This window comes from Phasianus colchicus, chromosome 34 (assembly GCF_987193195.1).
Source record: "Phasianus colchicus chromosome 34, bPhaCol1.hap1.1, whole genome shotgun sequence".
In the NCBI taxonomy this organism is placed as follows: Eukaryota; Metazoa; Chordata; class Aves; order Galliformes; family Phasianidae; genus Phasianus; species Phasianus colchicus.
The window spans coordinates 163,182-177,916 of NC_143469.1; the positions used below are offsets into that span (position 1 = coordinate 163,182).

General features: G+C 56.3%; 1 protein-coding gene across 14 annotated transcripts; it reads right to left on the minus strand.

Moving 5' to 3' along the window:
* Nucleotides 1–505: 505 nt before the first annotated feature.
* LOC149913795 (coiled-coil domain-containing protein 81-like) lies at nucleotides 506–12,718 on the minus strand. Of its 14 annotated transcripts, none has more exons than XM_090128659.1 (17): nucleotides 12,465–12,718; nucleotides 10,232–11,631; nucleotides 9,254–9,382; nucleotides 7,303–7,517; nucleotides 6,657–7,161; nucleotides 6,108–6,573; nucleotides 5,533–5,594; nucleotides 4,825–4,978; nucleotides 4,317–4,573; nucleotides 3,912–3,982; nucleotides 3,481–3,560; nucleotides 3,247–3,358; nucleotides 2,758–2,881; nucleotides 2,047–2,184; nucleotides 1,585–1,727; nucleotides 1,255–1,380; nucleotides 506–1,145 (listed from the first exon to the last, which is right to left on the minus strand). In XM_090128659.1, the coding sequence occupies exons 6-17, from the start codon at nucleotides 6,184–6,186 to the stop codon at nucleotides 1,025–1,027; spliced, it is 1,467 nt and encodes a 488-aa protein (XP_089984785.1). In that variant the 5' UTR covers nucleotides 6,187–6,573; nucleotides 6,657–7,161; nucleotides 7,303–7,517; nucleotides 9,254–9,382; nucleotides 10,232–11,631; nucleotides 12,465–12,718; the 3' UTR covers nucleotides 506–1,024. The 14 variants fall into 14 exon arrangements, 13 of the variants coding, with proteins under 13 accessions (XP_089984785.1, XP_089984784.1, XP_089984781.1 ...); XM_090128658.1 differs by having other exon boundaries at nucleotides 10,232–11,835; XM_090128655.1 differs by having other exon boundaries at nucleotides 10,232–11,997.
* Between the last annotated feature and the right edge of the window lie 2,017 nt (nucleotides 12,719–14,735).

Genomic DNA, 14,735 nt, shown 5'->3' on the forward strand with positions numbered 1-14,735 from the left:
CTCAAATCTTTGTCTCAGTGCTGTCAGAGAGAGAATGTAAATGTTCCCCTTGAGGACGGCAGTGTTGGTTTGAAACTCCCTGCCTACAGTTACAAGCAAATCCACCTTTGCAGAGCTCCTGGCAATACAGTTCCCAGCTGCAGGCAGGAGTGCTCACAAGCCCTCTGGGGAAAGGAGAGGCCTTTCAGAAGCCCTCATGTTCCCTGTGCCCCTGCCTGCTCCTCGTCCCCACAGAGCTCCCCTGCGGTTCTCCCACGGAATTTCTGTTGCTGGGAGGGAGCTATGGGGATACGAGGGGACACATCAATTCTTCTGCACAGGAAGTGTGCACGGCCAGCAGAGATGGCTGCCGTCCTGGGAATCCGCTCTTGGAGAGCATGGGCCTACCGGGCCTTGGGAGCAGCTCTTGTTGCCACCCAAACTCCTCTCTCAAAGCACGGCTCCATCACATTAGTTGATGGCAACAGATACGACACCAGCAGAAAGACTGGAAATAAGCCCAATTTATTTTTTTGGGGAGTACTGCGTCCAGGGCTGGGGCCCCAGTACAAGAAAGACGCAGAGCTTTGGATCGAATCCAGAGGAGGGCCACTAAGATGATCAGAGGGCTGGAGCACCTCTCCTATTGAGAAAGGTGGAGGGAACTGGGCTTGCTTAGTTTGGTGAGGAGAAGGCTCCGGGGAGACCTCATTGTGGCCAATTCTTGAAGGGAGGATATAAAGTGGAGGGGGAACGGCCGTTGACGAGGCTGGATAGTGACAGGACAAGGGGGAATGGTTTTAAACTGTGGAAGGGGGGGCAGAATTTGGTTAGATGTTAGCAGTTCTTCCCGCGGAGGGTGGTGACGTGCTGGAACAGCTTGCTGAGAGGTGGGGGATGCCCCATCCCTGGAGGCGTTCAAGGCCAGGCTGGATATGGCTCTGGGCAGCCCGGTCTGGTGGCGACCCCGCACATAGCAGGTGGGTTGAAACTAGATGACCTTCAATGCCCTTTTCAACCTAGGCCATTCAATGAGTCTTTGATTCTAAGATCTTCCATTCACAGGTGGAAATCTGGACAGCTTCCCAGCCCCCTTGCCGAGAGCTCCACCGCGGTCACCACCGTTGGCTGCACCTTCCCCTCTGGAGCGACGCGAGCATCGAGCACTACGGAGGTGAAAAGAACAGCGCACGGAGCGTTACGGGCTGAGCGCAGGCAAGTAGTGCAGGCTGGGCTCCAGCCCGGCTCTCAGGATCTGCTGCCTATGGAGCTCACCAGGGGAGCTGCCGCTTCAGCTCCAGCTTCTGCCGGTTTCTTTCCGCTGTGCTGGCAAAAGCCTCTTGCTGATGGAGGTGCGGCTCCAACCTTTGGAGCACCTGAGCCACTCGTGGGGAAAGGAGGCTGCAGCAGGAGGAGAAAGTCATCCCTTGGGCTCTGCTGAGCCCCCCTGCCTCTCCCCTCACCCAGCCCAGCATCCCCATGCTGCCGCGTGTCCCCACCCTTGCACCCCGCCAGAGTTTTTGGCCGGGCCGTGCCTGTCCCCGAGCTGCAGGGTCACAGCTGCCCGAGTGCCTCAGGCAGCCAGCAGAGCCCGCACACACTTACTCAGCATGCAGTGCCAGCTTGGTCGCTGTTCCCATTTTACTTCCCGGCAGAGGATCCACATCCTTCCTCCACCTCCTCTCCACTTGCTGTCCCCTGGGCTGGGCTGGAGGATGCGGAGCACGCATGCTCTGCCTGGCCATCAGCTGCCAAAGAGGAGACGCTGTCAGCAAAGTGGCTGGGAGCACGGGGCTGTTTCTCAGAAGCCCTCTGTCAAGGGCCCTGCAGCTTGCCCCGGCAAGCAGGAGACTTGGCCCTGCCAGCCCACGGCTGCCCGCCGCCCTTCCCTTCTCCCTGCAGGGCTCTCCCTGCGAGGTGCCAAGCTCTCCTCCCCAGGAGGAGCAGGCCAGCCCTTGCCATGCTGCACGGCGCCTGTCCCACTCCCCACCCCCTCAGTCCTGCTGAGCTCGCAGCCTGGCTCTGAGGATGGCGGCTGTTGCCAGCAGGCTCGATCCCTGACAGTACCTGGGGTGGACGCTGGTCCGCCCCTATGCTCCAGCCTTCCCACGCCGCCCTTTCTGCCCATGCTTGCTCTACTTGCTGCTGGTGCATGGGCCACGTGCGGTCTACTTCTTTCCACAATGCGGACACTTCCCGGAGCTCCTGCAGAGACACAGCAGCATACAGGATCAGCCTCAGCCCCTGGGACTTTCCTTCAGCTCCACGCTCCTGCTCCTCGCCTCTGGCAGCCGGTCAGCACTGTTTTGTCCCTGAAAGACCAGGGGCCCTAAAGGCAGGACGGGATCCGCAACTTGTAGCAAACGTGGCTCAGAGGTCGTATTCCACTCTCATGGCCCCTGCTCAAAATCAGAGTGCTGTGGCAGGTGGCAGGCCAGGAGGCGAGAAAAGATAGGGAAGGTGTGCAGCACCCTCCATCTACTGAAGAGGAGCTGAAGGAGCGGGTAGAAATGTGAAATGATGGCACCCCAAGGGCTGTGCTCCAGGTCACTGCACACACAGAGGCTTTTGCTTCCCTCCCTGTGGAAGCACTCAAGGCCAGGCTGGGTCAGGCTTAGAGCAACCTGGTCTAGAGACAGGTGTCCCTGCCTACAGCAGGGGATTGGAACTAGGTGGTCTGAGGGGCCCCTTCCAACCCAAACTTCTCTATGATTCTACCATTCTGTCATTTGTGCAGTCTCAAGCAGCACAGTCCCCGTAGCAAGGCAGGGCCGGTACCTGCAGCACCCTCTTAGACTCCTCTGTGGCAGGGGGTGCAGTGCTGGTCTGGGCAGGAGTAGATGCTTCCTTCTGTCCCGCTTTCTTTGTCCCGCGGGAGCTGCCTGCACATGGCGGGAGCGCGCTGCAAACAGACACAAGAGGAGTCTGCAGGAGCCCAGGGCACCTCGGTCTCCCCCCGTGCTCCCACAGCCGTAAAGATGGGCTCCGGTGCAGTGCGGAGAGACCCCTGAAGGGAGAAGAGCTTCTGCCATCAATGGGGATCAGCATTCAGCTCCCCCAGGGATCGGGGGCCAGGGTGGAACATGAAGCTGGTGTGTCTGCCTCGAGCAATTGTGCTGCGTGCTTGCCATCCCTGGAGAGAACGGCTCACACTGGGACACGTGTGTCAGGAGCCTCTCTGGGTGCTGAGAGCTGGCAGCTCCAAAGGGGAGGCTACTCCTACACGAGCACACGCATCTCCTTCTTCTTTTCGCCCAAGGCTCTCACCTGGCAGAAGGCTCCTTCGCCACGTCTTTCTGCCTTGAGCTTGGCTTGCGCTGCAGCAGCATGGAGGGGGGAAGTGTCTTCCGCCTCTGCAGCAGCCTGCTGGCAGAGCCCCCTGAAACCAAGACAGAAAGAAGTTCTTCAGAGCAGCCCCACGGACACAGCACGTGAACCTGGATCCGGTCACCCGGCACGGGACAGGGCCCACCTCCCTACAGCTGGGACCCGTTCCCTCACCTCTACTCATCTTCCGCTCTACTGCAGCTTTCTTTTCCGCAGCAACCTCTGCTCTGCTCTTTTCCACAGTGAGCTGAAACCTGGAAACAAAGAGTGACAACCCTTGAAGAAGGATGACCTCCTACCCATGCAGCTGTTGGCGGTATTTATCTATGTGCTATGCAAAGCGTGGCATCCTTTTCCTTCCTGGCCATGCCAAACCAGCACACGTAGCCCAGATTCCTCTGCACGTGCAGTCCATTCTCTCTGATGAGAATCGGGACAGCTTGGGCACCAGTAACACAACCATGATTCCCAGGAGCCAGACTTTCCAGGATTTCTACCCGACTGGATGCCGAGCACGGAGACCCAGCAGGGCACGTCTCAGAGGAGGAGGTGGGAAATAAGCCTGTCTCCTGGCCAGCTAAGTGCTGCAGAGGAAATGCGCTCACCTCGGGAACACCCGGATCCCATGGGCGGTGGTCTCTGGCCCGAAGTCAGCAGAATCTTCTGTCCAAAATCTCTGCAAAGGGACACAGACCTGCTGGAGGCTTGCCAAGGCCATTTTTTCATGGCTCTTCTTGACAGGAAGCAAGCCTGGCTCCCATGCCAAGAGAAAGCTGCTCTCCACCAAAGCCTCTTCCGTGAACATCAGAGCTTTGTTCTGCTCTGAAGGAGCAGGATGGCCAAATAGAGAGGCTGTGCAAGAGCACTGCCAGGCTTTCTGCAGGGGCAGAGATCCAGGAAATCTCTTTGCCAGTGGAGAAAGCCGTGGGGACAAGCATTGGACTGGCCTGCCACATCCAGGCTGGCCAGCAGTGATCTGATGGCGCACCCTCAAAACCTCCTCTACTTACAGTGCGGAACAGAGAAAGGACGGTGGCATTGCTTTCCAGCGTTGCAATGCAGCTGCAGAAGAACCTCATGAGGAGGAAGTCGTCTTGGCTCGTCATAACGCCGATGTTCTTAAAGACAAATGAGACGGGCTCCCTGTTCCTCAGGAGGTGACAGTATAAGAGCACGCTCTCTCGCACGCAGCGCAGCACCACGTTCAGCGGGACGCCGGAGGCTCGCGAGAGCTGCCGGTAGTTGAGCGACTCAATCTTGACATCGTCTGCAAGGAGAAGGCACAGCCTCACTGCCACAGCAAGCCACATTCCCATGCAACATGATCGTGACCAAATCCCATAGAAAAGGTGATTCGGAGAAACAGCTCTTGAGCTGTGGTTCCTTCGGGACGAACTCACGCTGTACCCCGAGCTTTGCAGACAATTCTCTGCTGCTCCCGGCCATTTCCAGAGAGCAGGGATAACACACCCAGCCAGACGTGGGACAGGAAGGGGAAGGTGGCTGCTGCCTTCTCACCAGGGATGATGTCGTTGGGAGACTGGAGGTCCTGCAGCCACAGCACCCCGATGTCCAGCTGGAAGACAGGCCTTAGCACCGAAACTGCCTCTACTTTGCTGTGGAATTGCTCTCGGACCCCAGCAAAGACCCCGAGCCCCGGAACCAGGACTCCCTGCACGGGGAAAAGACAGAAAGGCTGACGAGTGTGTACTTTAGGGGCGGCAAAAGCCACAAACATCAAGAGCATGGGGTCACTGCTCTCCGCCCTCCCCACTCCTGATGGACAGCAGGGTGAGATGGGGCTCTCCGGAAAGCTTTGGAAAAATCTGTGATCCCTGCAAGACAGTCACCTTCGCATAGTATTTCCCAACATCCTTTGGCTAGAGAAGAGCCCGGGCATTTACAGCACAGGGCTTAAGCCTGGGACTTATTCCCAAGGACATCCTTGGCATAGGGCCAGAAAAAATCCCCCACCCATTTCTCCCTTGGCTCTCCCCGTTCTGATCACAGGGCAGAGCAAAGCCCCTGCGTGTGCCGAACGTTTGCTCAGAGCAGCTCTGGCCTTGGGTTTCCCTCCCAGTTGGCCAACAGGCTGCTCTGGGCACCCGGCTTGGGCTCAGCGTGCTGCTCAGTGTGGTGCTCAGGGAGGGACTGCTCTGTGAGGCCCACACTCTTGGCGGGACTGAACCTCTCTCCAGGGCAAGGGCCACCAGCATACCAGCCCACCTTGTCCAGCTTCATCTGTTCCAGGATGTAATCAGACACGGCATCCCAGACCGCCACAATCTCTGCAAAGGAAAGAAAAGACATGTCATGCTCCAGGACAGCCTCTTCACAACTGCTTGGCAAGCTCCTCACACAGACAGTGATCGATACAGGCACACGCACACACCCCAGAAAAGCACCGCCATGGCTAGCGGAGCTGGGCTTTGCTCTGATTTCAGCCTTATTCAGGGCCCCGAGGGGAAACGGGGACATAGGAAGCCTGTGGGACACAGGATGCCTTTCCTCCCAGAGCTGGAACCTACGGAAACATCTGTAGGTGTGTTCTCCCAGGGAAACCTGGTCTTGGACTGCCCTATCACAGGGGACTGAGCATGCCTAAAGGAACCTGGGGGCTCTGGGCAGCTCTACTATTGGGACCTGGCTGCCACGTGGTCCCCAGAAGAGCTGGACCCTTGGGCAGGGCTCTTGCAGCAGCCCCCAGCCATGCCCAGCCAAGCACAGAGAGCAGGAGCTGAGGCTTTGGACAGCTAACAGCCCCGTGCGATGCCTTGGGAAGGGAGTCCGGAAAGCCTTACCTTTGGTAGAGAGTTCCAGCAGTGTTGGGAACGTGTAGACCAGCTCGGAGCTGAGGCTCACAGTCCAGCAGCCTTCCATGTCGCTGGCCGACAGCCCTCGGCTCAGAACTAAGGATGCCCTCCACCAACAAGGCTCCTCAACCAACCAACAATTCTCCACAAAGTGCCCCTGCTCCTCCACGTGTCAACAAAGGTCACCCAGTGCAGCCTTGCTGCCCCTGAGCCGACTCCTGACCGCAGAAGGACAGAGCCCCTGAGCAGTGCTGCAGCAGCGCCCAGGCCTTGCAGGGAAGTGCTGGCACTGATGCTGCCCTGTGGAAGATCTCCTTGTGATGCAGCGCATCGCACTGTGACATCAGCCCGGGTCACCTGGAGCTCTGTTGGGTCACTGGCATGGAGAGGAGATCTCCTCTTCCAGGAGGAGTTCCAGTTAACTTACTGAATTCTGTTATGAAAGAACGCAAGCCTAACTTTAATGGCTTAGTAAGAGAAGTTGTTTCACGTCTGCTTAATAAACAAAAACCTGTGCGTTCACAGGCACACACACACCTCACGAGGTTGAAATATCATTATTGACAGTCACCGTGGTTTACTCGGCAAATGGCACGAGAACTTGCCACGTGTCATACAGGCTGAAGCTGGTGAGCTGCTGGCGACGCACAACGATGATGACACTGCATCACGGCTGTGCCACGCTGATGTCACATGTGGTCTCCTCTGGTGGTGGCACAGAGTTCACCACCGTGTGTGTCCCCGTCCTCGTGGCAGACAATGATGGGCACCAGAGGGCTCCAGTGTCACTGAGTCCGGCTGTAGGCAGGCCTGGAGGGGTGACAAAGGACAGCAAGAGGCTCAGAGACAGCACGGTGACAACGCGGGGCCACCAGTGCCTACCTCTGTGTGGTGATCACAGCACAGGGAATAATGTCATCCAAGGGATGGTGACACACGAGCGATGGCGACACCGGATGATGGTAACAACAGTGACAGCCAGGGATGGGGACACTGCATCACGGCTGTTCCACATCGAGGTCACCCTGTGTCACGGTGTTACCTGAAGACAGTGACACTCGATGACACCCAATGGCATCCAGTGAAGGTGATACCCAACGATGGTGACACCACCAACCCCATGTCACACCCCACGTGTCCCCCAACTGCCCCCAGCCCCCCTCCCTGTACCCCTCCTCGTCACCTCTTCAATGAGGATGGCACCGCGCTGCAGTTGTGCCACCATGGCAGGGGGGACAGCTTGGGACAGTCATGGACAGCCAGGGTGACAGCGTCCAGGAGCTGTAGGACGCTGATGGGGCTCTCGAGGTAGACGGGTTGGTACGGCCCCAGATTCCATGGTTACAGTGACAGTGTGGACTTCGGGACAGGCGGTTGTCCCGGTGCTGGCATCCGGTGCTGGGATCGGGGGGGGGGGGGGCAGACAGGTGGACCCTGGGGGTCAAAACGGGGGAGGCACAGAGGGGAGGGGTGGGCACCTTCGGCCCACGGAGCCGAGCGCGTTCCACCGCCGCCTCCTCCTCTCCCTCCCTCCCTCCGCCGCTCGGGCGCGTAGCGCTTCCCCACGCCGCTCTTCCTTCCCTCCACCCCCTGCCGCTCCTCCCTTTTCTCCCTCCGGCCCCCTCCGGGCCCCGTCCTCCCTCCCCACCGGCTCCGCTCCCTCCCCCGGCTCCCGGGGGTCTAGCCGAGCTGCCCTCCCCCTTCACCGCCCCTACTCGGCACCGCGCCCCTTTCCCCGGGCCGTGCCGGGGATTACGCGCAAATCGCCTCGGCCTTAACCCTGTTTGCGGCCGCTCGGGCTGTCGGGGAGCTCCCGGGGTGTGCGGACGGCCCTTCTCCGTTGCCCCGGACCGGACCGGACCGGCGACCCCCGGCCCTCATCGAGCGACCTTCGAGCTCGGCGCCCCCTAGACTCGCAGGAGGGGCCCGAGGGGGTGAGAGCATAAAGGGCAGCCCTACTGAGCAGCCCCTTGCCCCCGCTGTGGCATCTGGGCTCAGCAGCTGGTCCCGCGTATAGGGCGAGCACTGCGATGTAGTCCTTCGAGGCATGGGTCGGGACGCGATCCGTGGCTGGGACGTGGGCTGGGACATGGGCCCTGCGTTAAATGCAGAGCAGAGATGGACACCGTGTGCATCCGTTCATGGGGGCACCACGCCTTAAGGAGCAGCACATTTCTCTGCCCTCCACCAAGGCTTTTATTGACACACTGAGTGTTTACTTGGAGGCTTCTCAGTTTACGAGTTACCAGCATACCCTTGAACCAGCATACCAGCCAACGTCTCATGGCTCTTCAAGTGGAGCTCATGTCTCCTACAAACTCAACCCTTTCACTGATTGTTTTTTTCCTCTTGCTGTACAACAGCAGGGTATGTGAAAGAGCAGAATTTCAGAGGAGATAGGAAACAAAGCTCCATCACCACGTGAAGCCACGCTGTTCTCTTCTCCAGCATTTCTGTGTTGCTTTCGTTCCAGCCTGCCCTTTTGAGTTCACAGCTGCCAGGTTTGATCACAGAAAGTAATCACTGGGTTGTCTACTTGGTAAGTGCAAACATCAGGAAAGCAGTTGGAATTCACAAGAATAGAAAGGAAATTGCATTGCTAATATTTAAAGATATAGTCATTTTCTTTGTGGTTTTAGGCTTTCATACAGAGCATTGGGATACTGCAAACTGAGGGTAGTTTGCAAGAAGTAGCAATTTTTGCCTCTCCTGCCCTCCCTCTCAGTAAAAAGGTGAAGTACCTTCTGTATTTTACTAAGCCTACTAAGTTAAAGTGGTGCACCACTAACTCAAGCCCAAAGAAGTGCTGCAGTGGTATAGCTCATCGGGAGACTGAAACTGCTGCAGCTCTTCCAGTAATAGAAAAAAAGAACTATTTTTGTTGACCGTGAGTTTATGAGTGGTCTGTTGTTGAATTGCTTTTGTTGTAGGGTTGTAACCTCAGAAGGGAGCAAGCCAGATGACTGACAGCAGGTTACTTTTTTGATGATGGTGAGAAATTGCATGTGGTTGTCCGAGGATGTTTGGTCTCCTTCCCTTTACCCCCAGGTGAGAGATACTGCTAAGGAATACCATCCTACAAAAGCCTGTAGACTAAGAATTGGTGTCAGAGTCATATTAGCTCCCCTACTTACCACGTGATGCACTGGATAATCACACGACTGCTGTTCTGTATCCTTTGACATCATCCAGCCTCTGTAGCCATGGCCATACTTTGTGGAAGAAGTGGTCTGCTATTAAATATTTGTCATCCTTGCACCTTGCTGACACAAAAGACAAAAACAAGAAACAAGACTCTTATTTAAGCTACTTCTTCAGCTCCAGCTCTATACATATTCTACTACCTTAAAGTTCAAACTGGTTCTTGGTGTCCCTTTTGCCCCATTTTTTATTTCATATGCCCTAAATCTTACAGCTGTGACTAGATAGATAGACAATTTTGTTCACCTCATTTCATCCCTTGGAGTTCAAAACTTGGTGTCCATTAGTGGAAAGCTAGTATAGGCCCCTGAAGACTACAACAACCTACTTAAGCTTAAGTTTCAAAGTCATGTTGGATAAGGAGGAAAGAAATCAGCTCCTACTAACTAATGAAAACTGCAATGTCATTTCAGATCAGGCCTGCCAGTTTGGGCTCCAAGATGCCAAATTTGTTTTTTCACTTCTTTTTGTTCAGGGGATAGATTCAAACCTGCTGACAAGCCTGCCCTTAGTGATTTCCCCTCATGTGAGCTTTGCTCACCCTATCTGAGAGCCCCATTTTACAGAGACCAAGGTCTGTGCACTGCTTGACAGAACTAACTGAAAATCACAGGCCAAGTACTCCTCTAAAAAAATGTAATTCTGTCAAAGCAGACATGGAATTTGAAGACAGGTGTCAAAACCACAGGATTATTTATTTATTTATTTATTTATTTATTTATTTTTAGGGGCATGCTGCTGTGTTTGCAGAGGAGCAAGAGAACTGAAGGCAAGGGAACTTAAGTTGAGGAGGTGCTGCCCACTAAAATAAACCATGGCACCTGTCCCCTGAAGGAAGAGGGTGGTGGTTTGGGAGGAAACCTTCTAGAGGTCTACGGTTGAACCAGATGATATTAATGGCCTTTTCCTACCTTAACGATTCTGTGAGTCCATAATTCAGAGAGCAATCTTCACAGCTGGCCTGGGAGCAGGAAGTGAGCATATAGCTGGTCTGCCAAACTGCATCAAAACATCTCCAACACAGCCTGGGGGTTTGTTTCATTTCATCCTGTTTTTTTGACTTCGTTCCAAGTTGTGTTTTTGTGTGTTGTTTTTATTTTCTTTTCCTTCAAGTTTTTCCACTTAGTCTAGACGTTTGGGTTTGAATTTCTCAGTAGTCCGCTGTATACGCTGCGTTCAAAGATGTCTCATATCCTTCTGTCTCTTCTGTTCCCTGCCCTTAATGACTCAGTGAGAACTGGATCAACAGAGTGAATGCTTCATTATTGACTTTTTTTTTTTTTTTTTTTAAACATGAAACGCATTGAAAATAGTAACACATGCCTGCCTTCTCTAAGCAAAATATTTTGGCTGTGTTGGACACGCTGAAACATACAGATTTTGAATTCAATGCAAATGTTTTGTTTAGACATTGACAACAAAACCCCCATCTCTTGAAGTACTTCCATTCTTCATGGAAAACAAACAAACAAACAAAACAACAACAAAAAAGCCTTCCATTGAAGAACTTGCCATTTTCTTTCCCTAAATTGAGGCAGGAAGACCTTAAAACAATGATTTTTCTTAATATTTTTTTTTCCAGCATTGCCTTCAGCATGTACCATATAAAGAATATATGCTAATGTTCATCAACTGATGCTAGCATCAAATTTCCTTCTTTTCTTGGCACATAATACGCACGCCTACTTTGAGTAAATTCTTCAAGGAAATGTTGCTCATTCTCCTCATAGTAGATATGCCAGTTGGATTCTTTTCTGTTAAGTAATTTTGGATGACATCCAAAGGTAAGGTTTGATCAACGGGGTAACTGGGTAGTTCCTGCCAGACAGATAGGTGGTAACAACCCACAGGAAATGGATTACAAGCAGATAAAAAAGCACTTAGTTTTCAACCCTTCAGATAGAGCCAAAGTAACACAATGGGTTAAGGAACACATTTAAAACTAAAGGTATGTTTTATAATTGGCCAAATCCTGATACCTGTCTTGAAGCCCACTCCTTTCTCTTTTTGAGGGCATTCAGACAAAATGCTGTAGAAGTTCTGGATTTCTCCCACTTCACAGTGTCTGTTGCTTGGGAATATTTCGTGCAAGGAACCTGAAAAAATGCTTTCACCCACACTTTCTTCATAGACTTTTTCCACCTTGTGCTTTTTCTTGTCGTTATTATTCCTCTTGTTACTGTAATTCCTGCTTCTGTATGTATCTGTACAAGACAGGACGCTTTTAAACAGTTCCCCAGTGTTTTCAGTGTCACAAGGTGGAAGTTATTAATGCAGCTGGCAGGAATGTGTCTGTTGCCTTAGGGAAGGGCTGCAGGAAGCAAGAAATTGCAGTGAGAAGAAAGCCCTGCCCTCAGAAAAGAATTTTAGTGAAGGACCAGCAGAGGTATGGAGGGACAACCCACCTGCCACTTCATTGCCTTCTTCTTGTTTTACTTCCCCTTCTCAGTATTTTTTCTCAGATGTTAGCATCTCCTACTTTCTTTGTTGTTCTACTGACTTGATTCGGAGATATCTAGCAGGAGGTTGATGTGTTTCTCATTCAGTATTGTCAGGGCATTAGGAAAAGTATTAACAGCAGGTTGTGTGTTTATGGCCTCAACTTGTGCCAGGAAGATTCAGATTGGACATTAGGAAAAATTTCTTCTTCAAAGGTGTGGTTAGATGCTGAAATGGGCTGCCCAAAGAGATGGTGGAGTCACCTTCCCAGGAGGTGTTCAGAAAACATTTAGATGTCATACTGAGGGACATGGTTTAGTGGGGAAATATTGGTGGTAGGTGGATGGTTGGACTGGATGATCTTGAAGGTCTTTTCCAACCTTGGTGATTTAATGATTTGATGATGATGAAGAGGACTACAGTGATCAGAATGGGGGAACTGGAAGGGGGAAAAGGGGGAGGGGAGGCGCAACCCCGGGGGTCACACAGAGCGACGGGGGAGGTTGTGGGCGACCAGTGGCGGGGGGAGGGGAGGAGGGCAGTGAAATACACGGGGCGGGGGAGGCGGGGAGACACAGGGCAGCTGCCCCCGCCGAGCGGAAGCCCCGAGCGCCACAGAGACCCCGCGGGGCCAACGCAGAGCGGCACGCGGCCCCCAGCCCCCTTAACCCCGGCCCCGCCCCGGTGCCCCCCCCGAACACCCACCTGTAGAAGCTGAGGGGGCGTTCTGAGCCCCGGGGTGCGCCGCCCCACTTCCGCACGGCCGCCTCCTCCTCGGGTCGCGGGGCTGGTGACGTCACCCAGGGGGGACGGCGCGGCGCCACAGCGACGGAGCGGCGCAGGGGCGCTGAGGCGCTGTCGCCATGGCGACGACATCACGCATGCGCTGTCGCCGGGGGGGCAGCTTCACGCGCTGCAATGAGGGAGGGCGCGCCGTCGCTACGGCATCAGATGGAAAACGGCGCTTGGAGACTGCAGCTGCGGGGCAGCAGCTCAGCACAGCGCTGCCGATGACTGGAGCCGAGCGAGAAGCGGACTCCGCTGGGCCGGACTCCGTGCCGGGCTCGAACGCGCCTCGATCCGCGCGATCGCTCCCTCTCTTCCGGGGCTGCCCGGCTCAGCCAGGAGCCGCTCCCGGACACCGGGCGGGTCCCGCCTCTCGCGGTCAGCCGCCGCTTCTCGCAGCCCGGCAGCGCCTCGCCGCAACGACGGAGGACGGCTCGGTTCCCCCTCCGAGGACAGCCGGATTCTGACGGGGGACGGACGGGGCCGGCGGCGGTGCCCCCGCGCCGCCTTCCCCCGACCGCGCGGCGTCCCCGAGGGCGGCGGCGGGGCGGCGGAGCGCCGCTTTCCCCGCACGGAGCCCCGCGGCTCCTCCATCCCGCCGGCGCCATCGGCATCACCATGGCGGCGGCCCCGCGTCCGCAGCCGCCAGTGGCGGAGAGCCCGCGCTCGGCCCCGCCTCCTCCGCTCTGCCATTGGTCGGTGCGCCGAACGGGGCGGGCGCTCCGCGCGGGGTCCTTTCTGTCCGCGGGCGCGCCGTCATTGCGACATCACCGCGCGCGTTCCCATGGCCCCGGCCCGGCTGCCCTCGGCGATGCCTGCCGTTGTGCGCCCGCTCCGCTTCCGGGGCCCCGGCTGCGGCTGCGGGAGGAGGGCGGGGACGTGGGGGGCCTCAGCGAGGCCGGGCCCGCACCGCCCCGCCCCGCTCCGCTCCGTGCGGGCCTTGCTGGAGAGCGGCGAGCGCGGGCTGGCGGCCGCCGGCAGGTGGGGGAGCGGGGCGTCCGGGCGGGCGGCGCGGCCCGGCGGTGGCGCTGGGGAACCCGCTGGAGACGAGCGGCTCCGCGGGCACCTTGACGTTCCGCTCCAGGCGGTCGCGGTGCCGGCCCGAGGCCGGCGCTGTGCGGGGTGGGGCTGAGCGCGGGGCGATCAGCTGCTGCTGCAGCTCGGCCGGCTTCTCGGCCGCCTGCGCAAGGCGCTGCTGGCTCGCGTTCAGCCGAGCGTCGGCCCGTAGCTCCAGAGCCTTTTCCTTCACGCGGCCTTCCGGCCGCTCTGCCCCAAGCCCGCAGCGATGCCTGGGGTCGTTGTGACCAAAGTGCGGGACCCGGCGTGTGGTGGTGTCGAACCTCGTGCCGTTGGCATCAGCCGTCGATCGGCCTGACCGGAGCCCCCTGCAGGGTCTTTAGGCAGATTATAGGCGGATGCCGTAGCTGAGGGGCGATGGGAGACAGGGAGGGGAGCATCCTGCCGTGCCACCGGCAGCCCGGGGACCACGTGCTGTGGGTGCCGGCATGAAGCTCCTCCATCCGTCAGCACGGGAGCTGCGGTTCTGGCTGCAGCGGCAGGAACTCAGCGCAGCCCTGCAGAGAGCGGTCCGGCAGCACGAGAAGAAGATGACGGCCGTGGAGTGCGAGAGCCTCAGCAGCGTCTGCAGCCCGCAAGGAGCTGAGCGGGGCTGGGAAGAGGAAGCTGTGGGAGTCCTGGGGAGGGACTCCCAGAATAGCAGCGTGAGTGGCAGGATCAGCTGCTTCCTCCTGACACCGTTTCCTTTGAGAAGCCAGTGCAGAAGCCAGACCCCACTGTCACATCTGTGGGGTTGCACAGAACGCACAGGCATGGGGTAAGTTTAGGTTGGATATAAGGACAAACTTCTATACAGTAAGGGTTGTTGAGCACTGGAATGGGCTCCCTGGGGAGGTGGTTGAGTCACCATCACCGAACATGTTTAAAAACTGTTTGGATGTGGTGCTCCAGTACATGATTTAGAGGAGGGTTGTTAGAGTTGGGGTACTTTGGTCAGGTCGTGGTTGGACTCGATGCTCTTGAAGTTCTTTTCCAACGTGAGCGATTCTGTGATTCTGCAGGGACACAGTGTGTTGGACTGCTGTTTGTTGCAGAGCACCAGCACAGGGCAGGACTGGGGACTGGGAAGATCACAGAAGATCACAGAAACACCAAGGTTAGAGAAGACCTGTA

Coding starts and splice junctions, on each gene's coding strand:
- LOC149913795 (XM_090128653.1), bottom strand. CDS start 5,784: ATGTCCCCGTTTCCCCTCGGGGCCCTGAATAAGGCTGAAATCAGAGCA. Junction 2,185..2,757: donor AGTCTAAGAGGGTGCTGCAG/GTACCGGCCCTG, acceptor GTGTCTCTGCAG/GAGCTCCGGGAAGTGTCCGC. Junction 1,146..1,254: donor CTGAAGCGGCAGCTCCCCTG/GTGAGCTCCATA, acceptor TCACCTCCGTAG/TGCTCGATGCTCGCGTCGCT.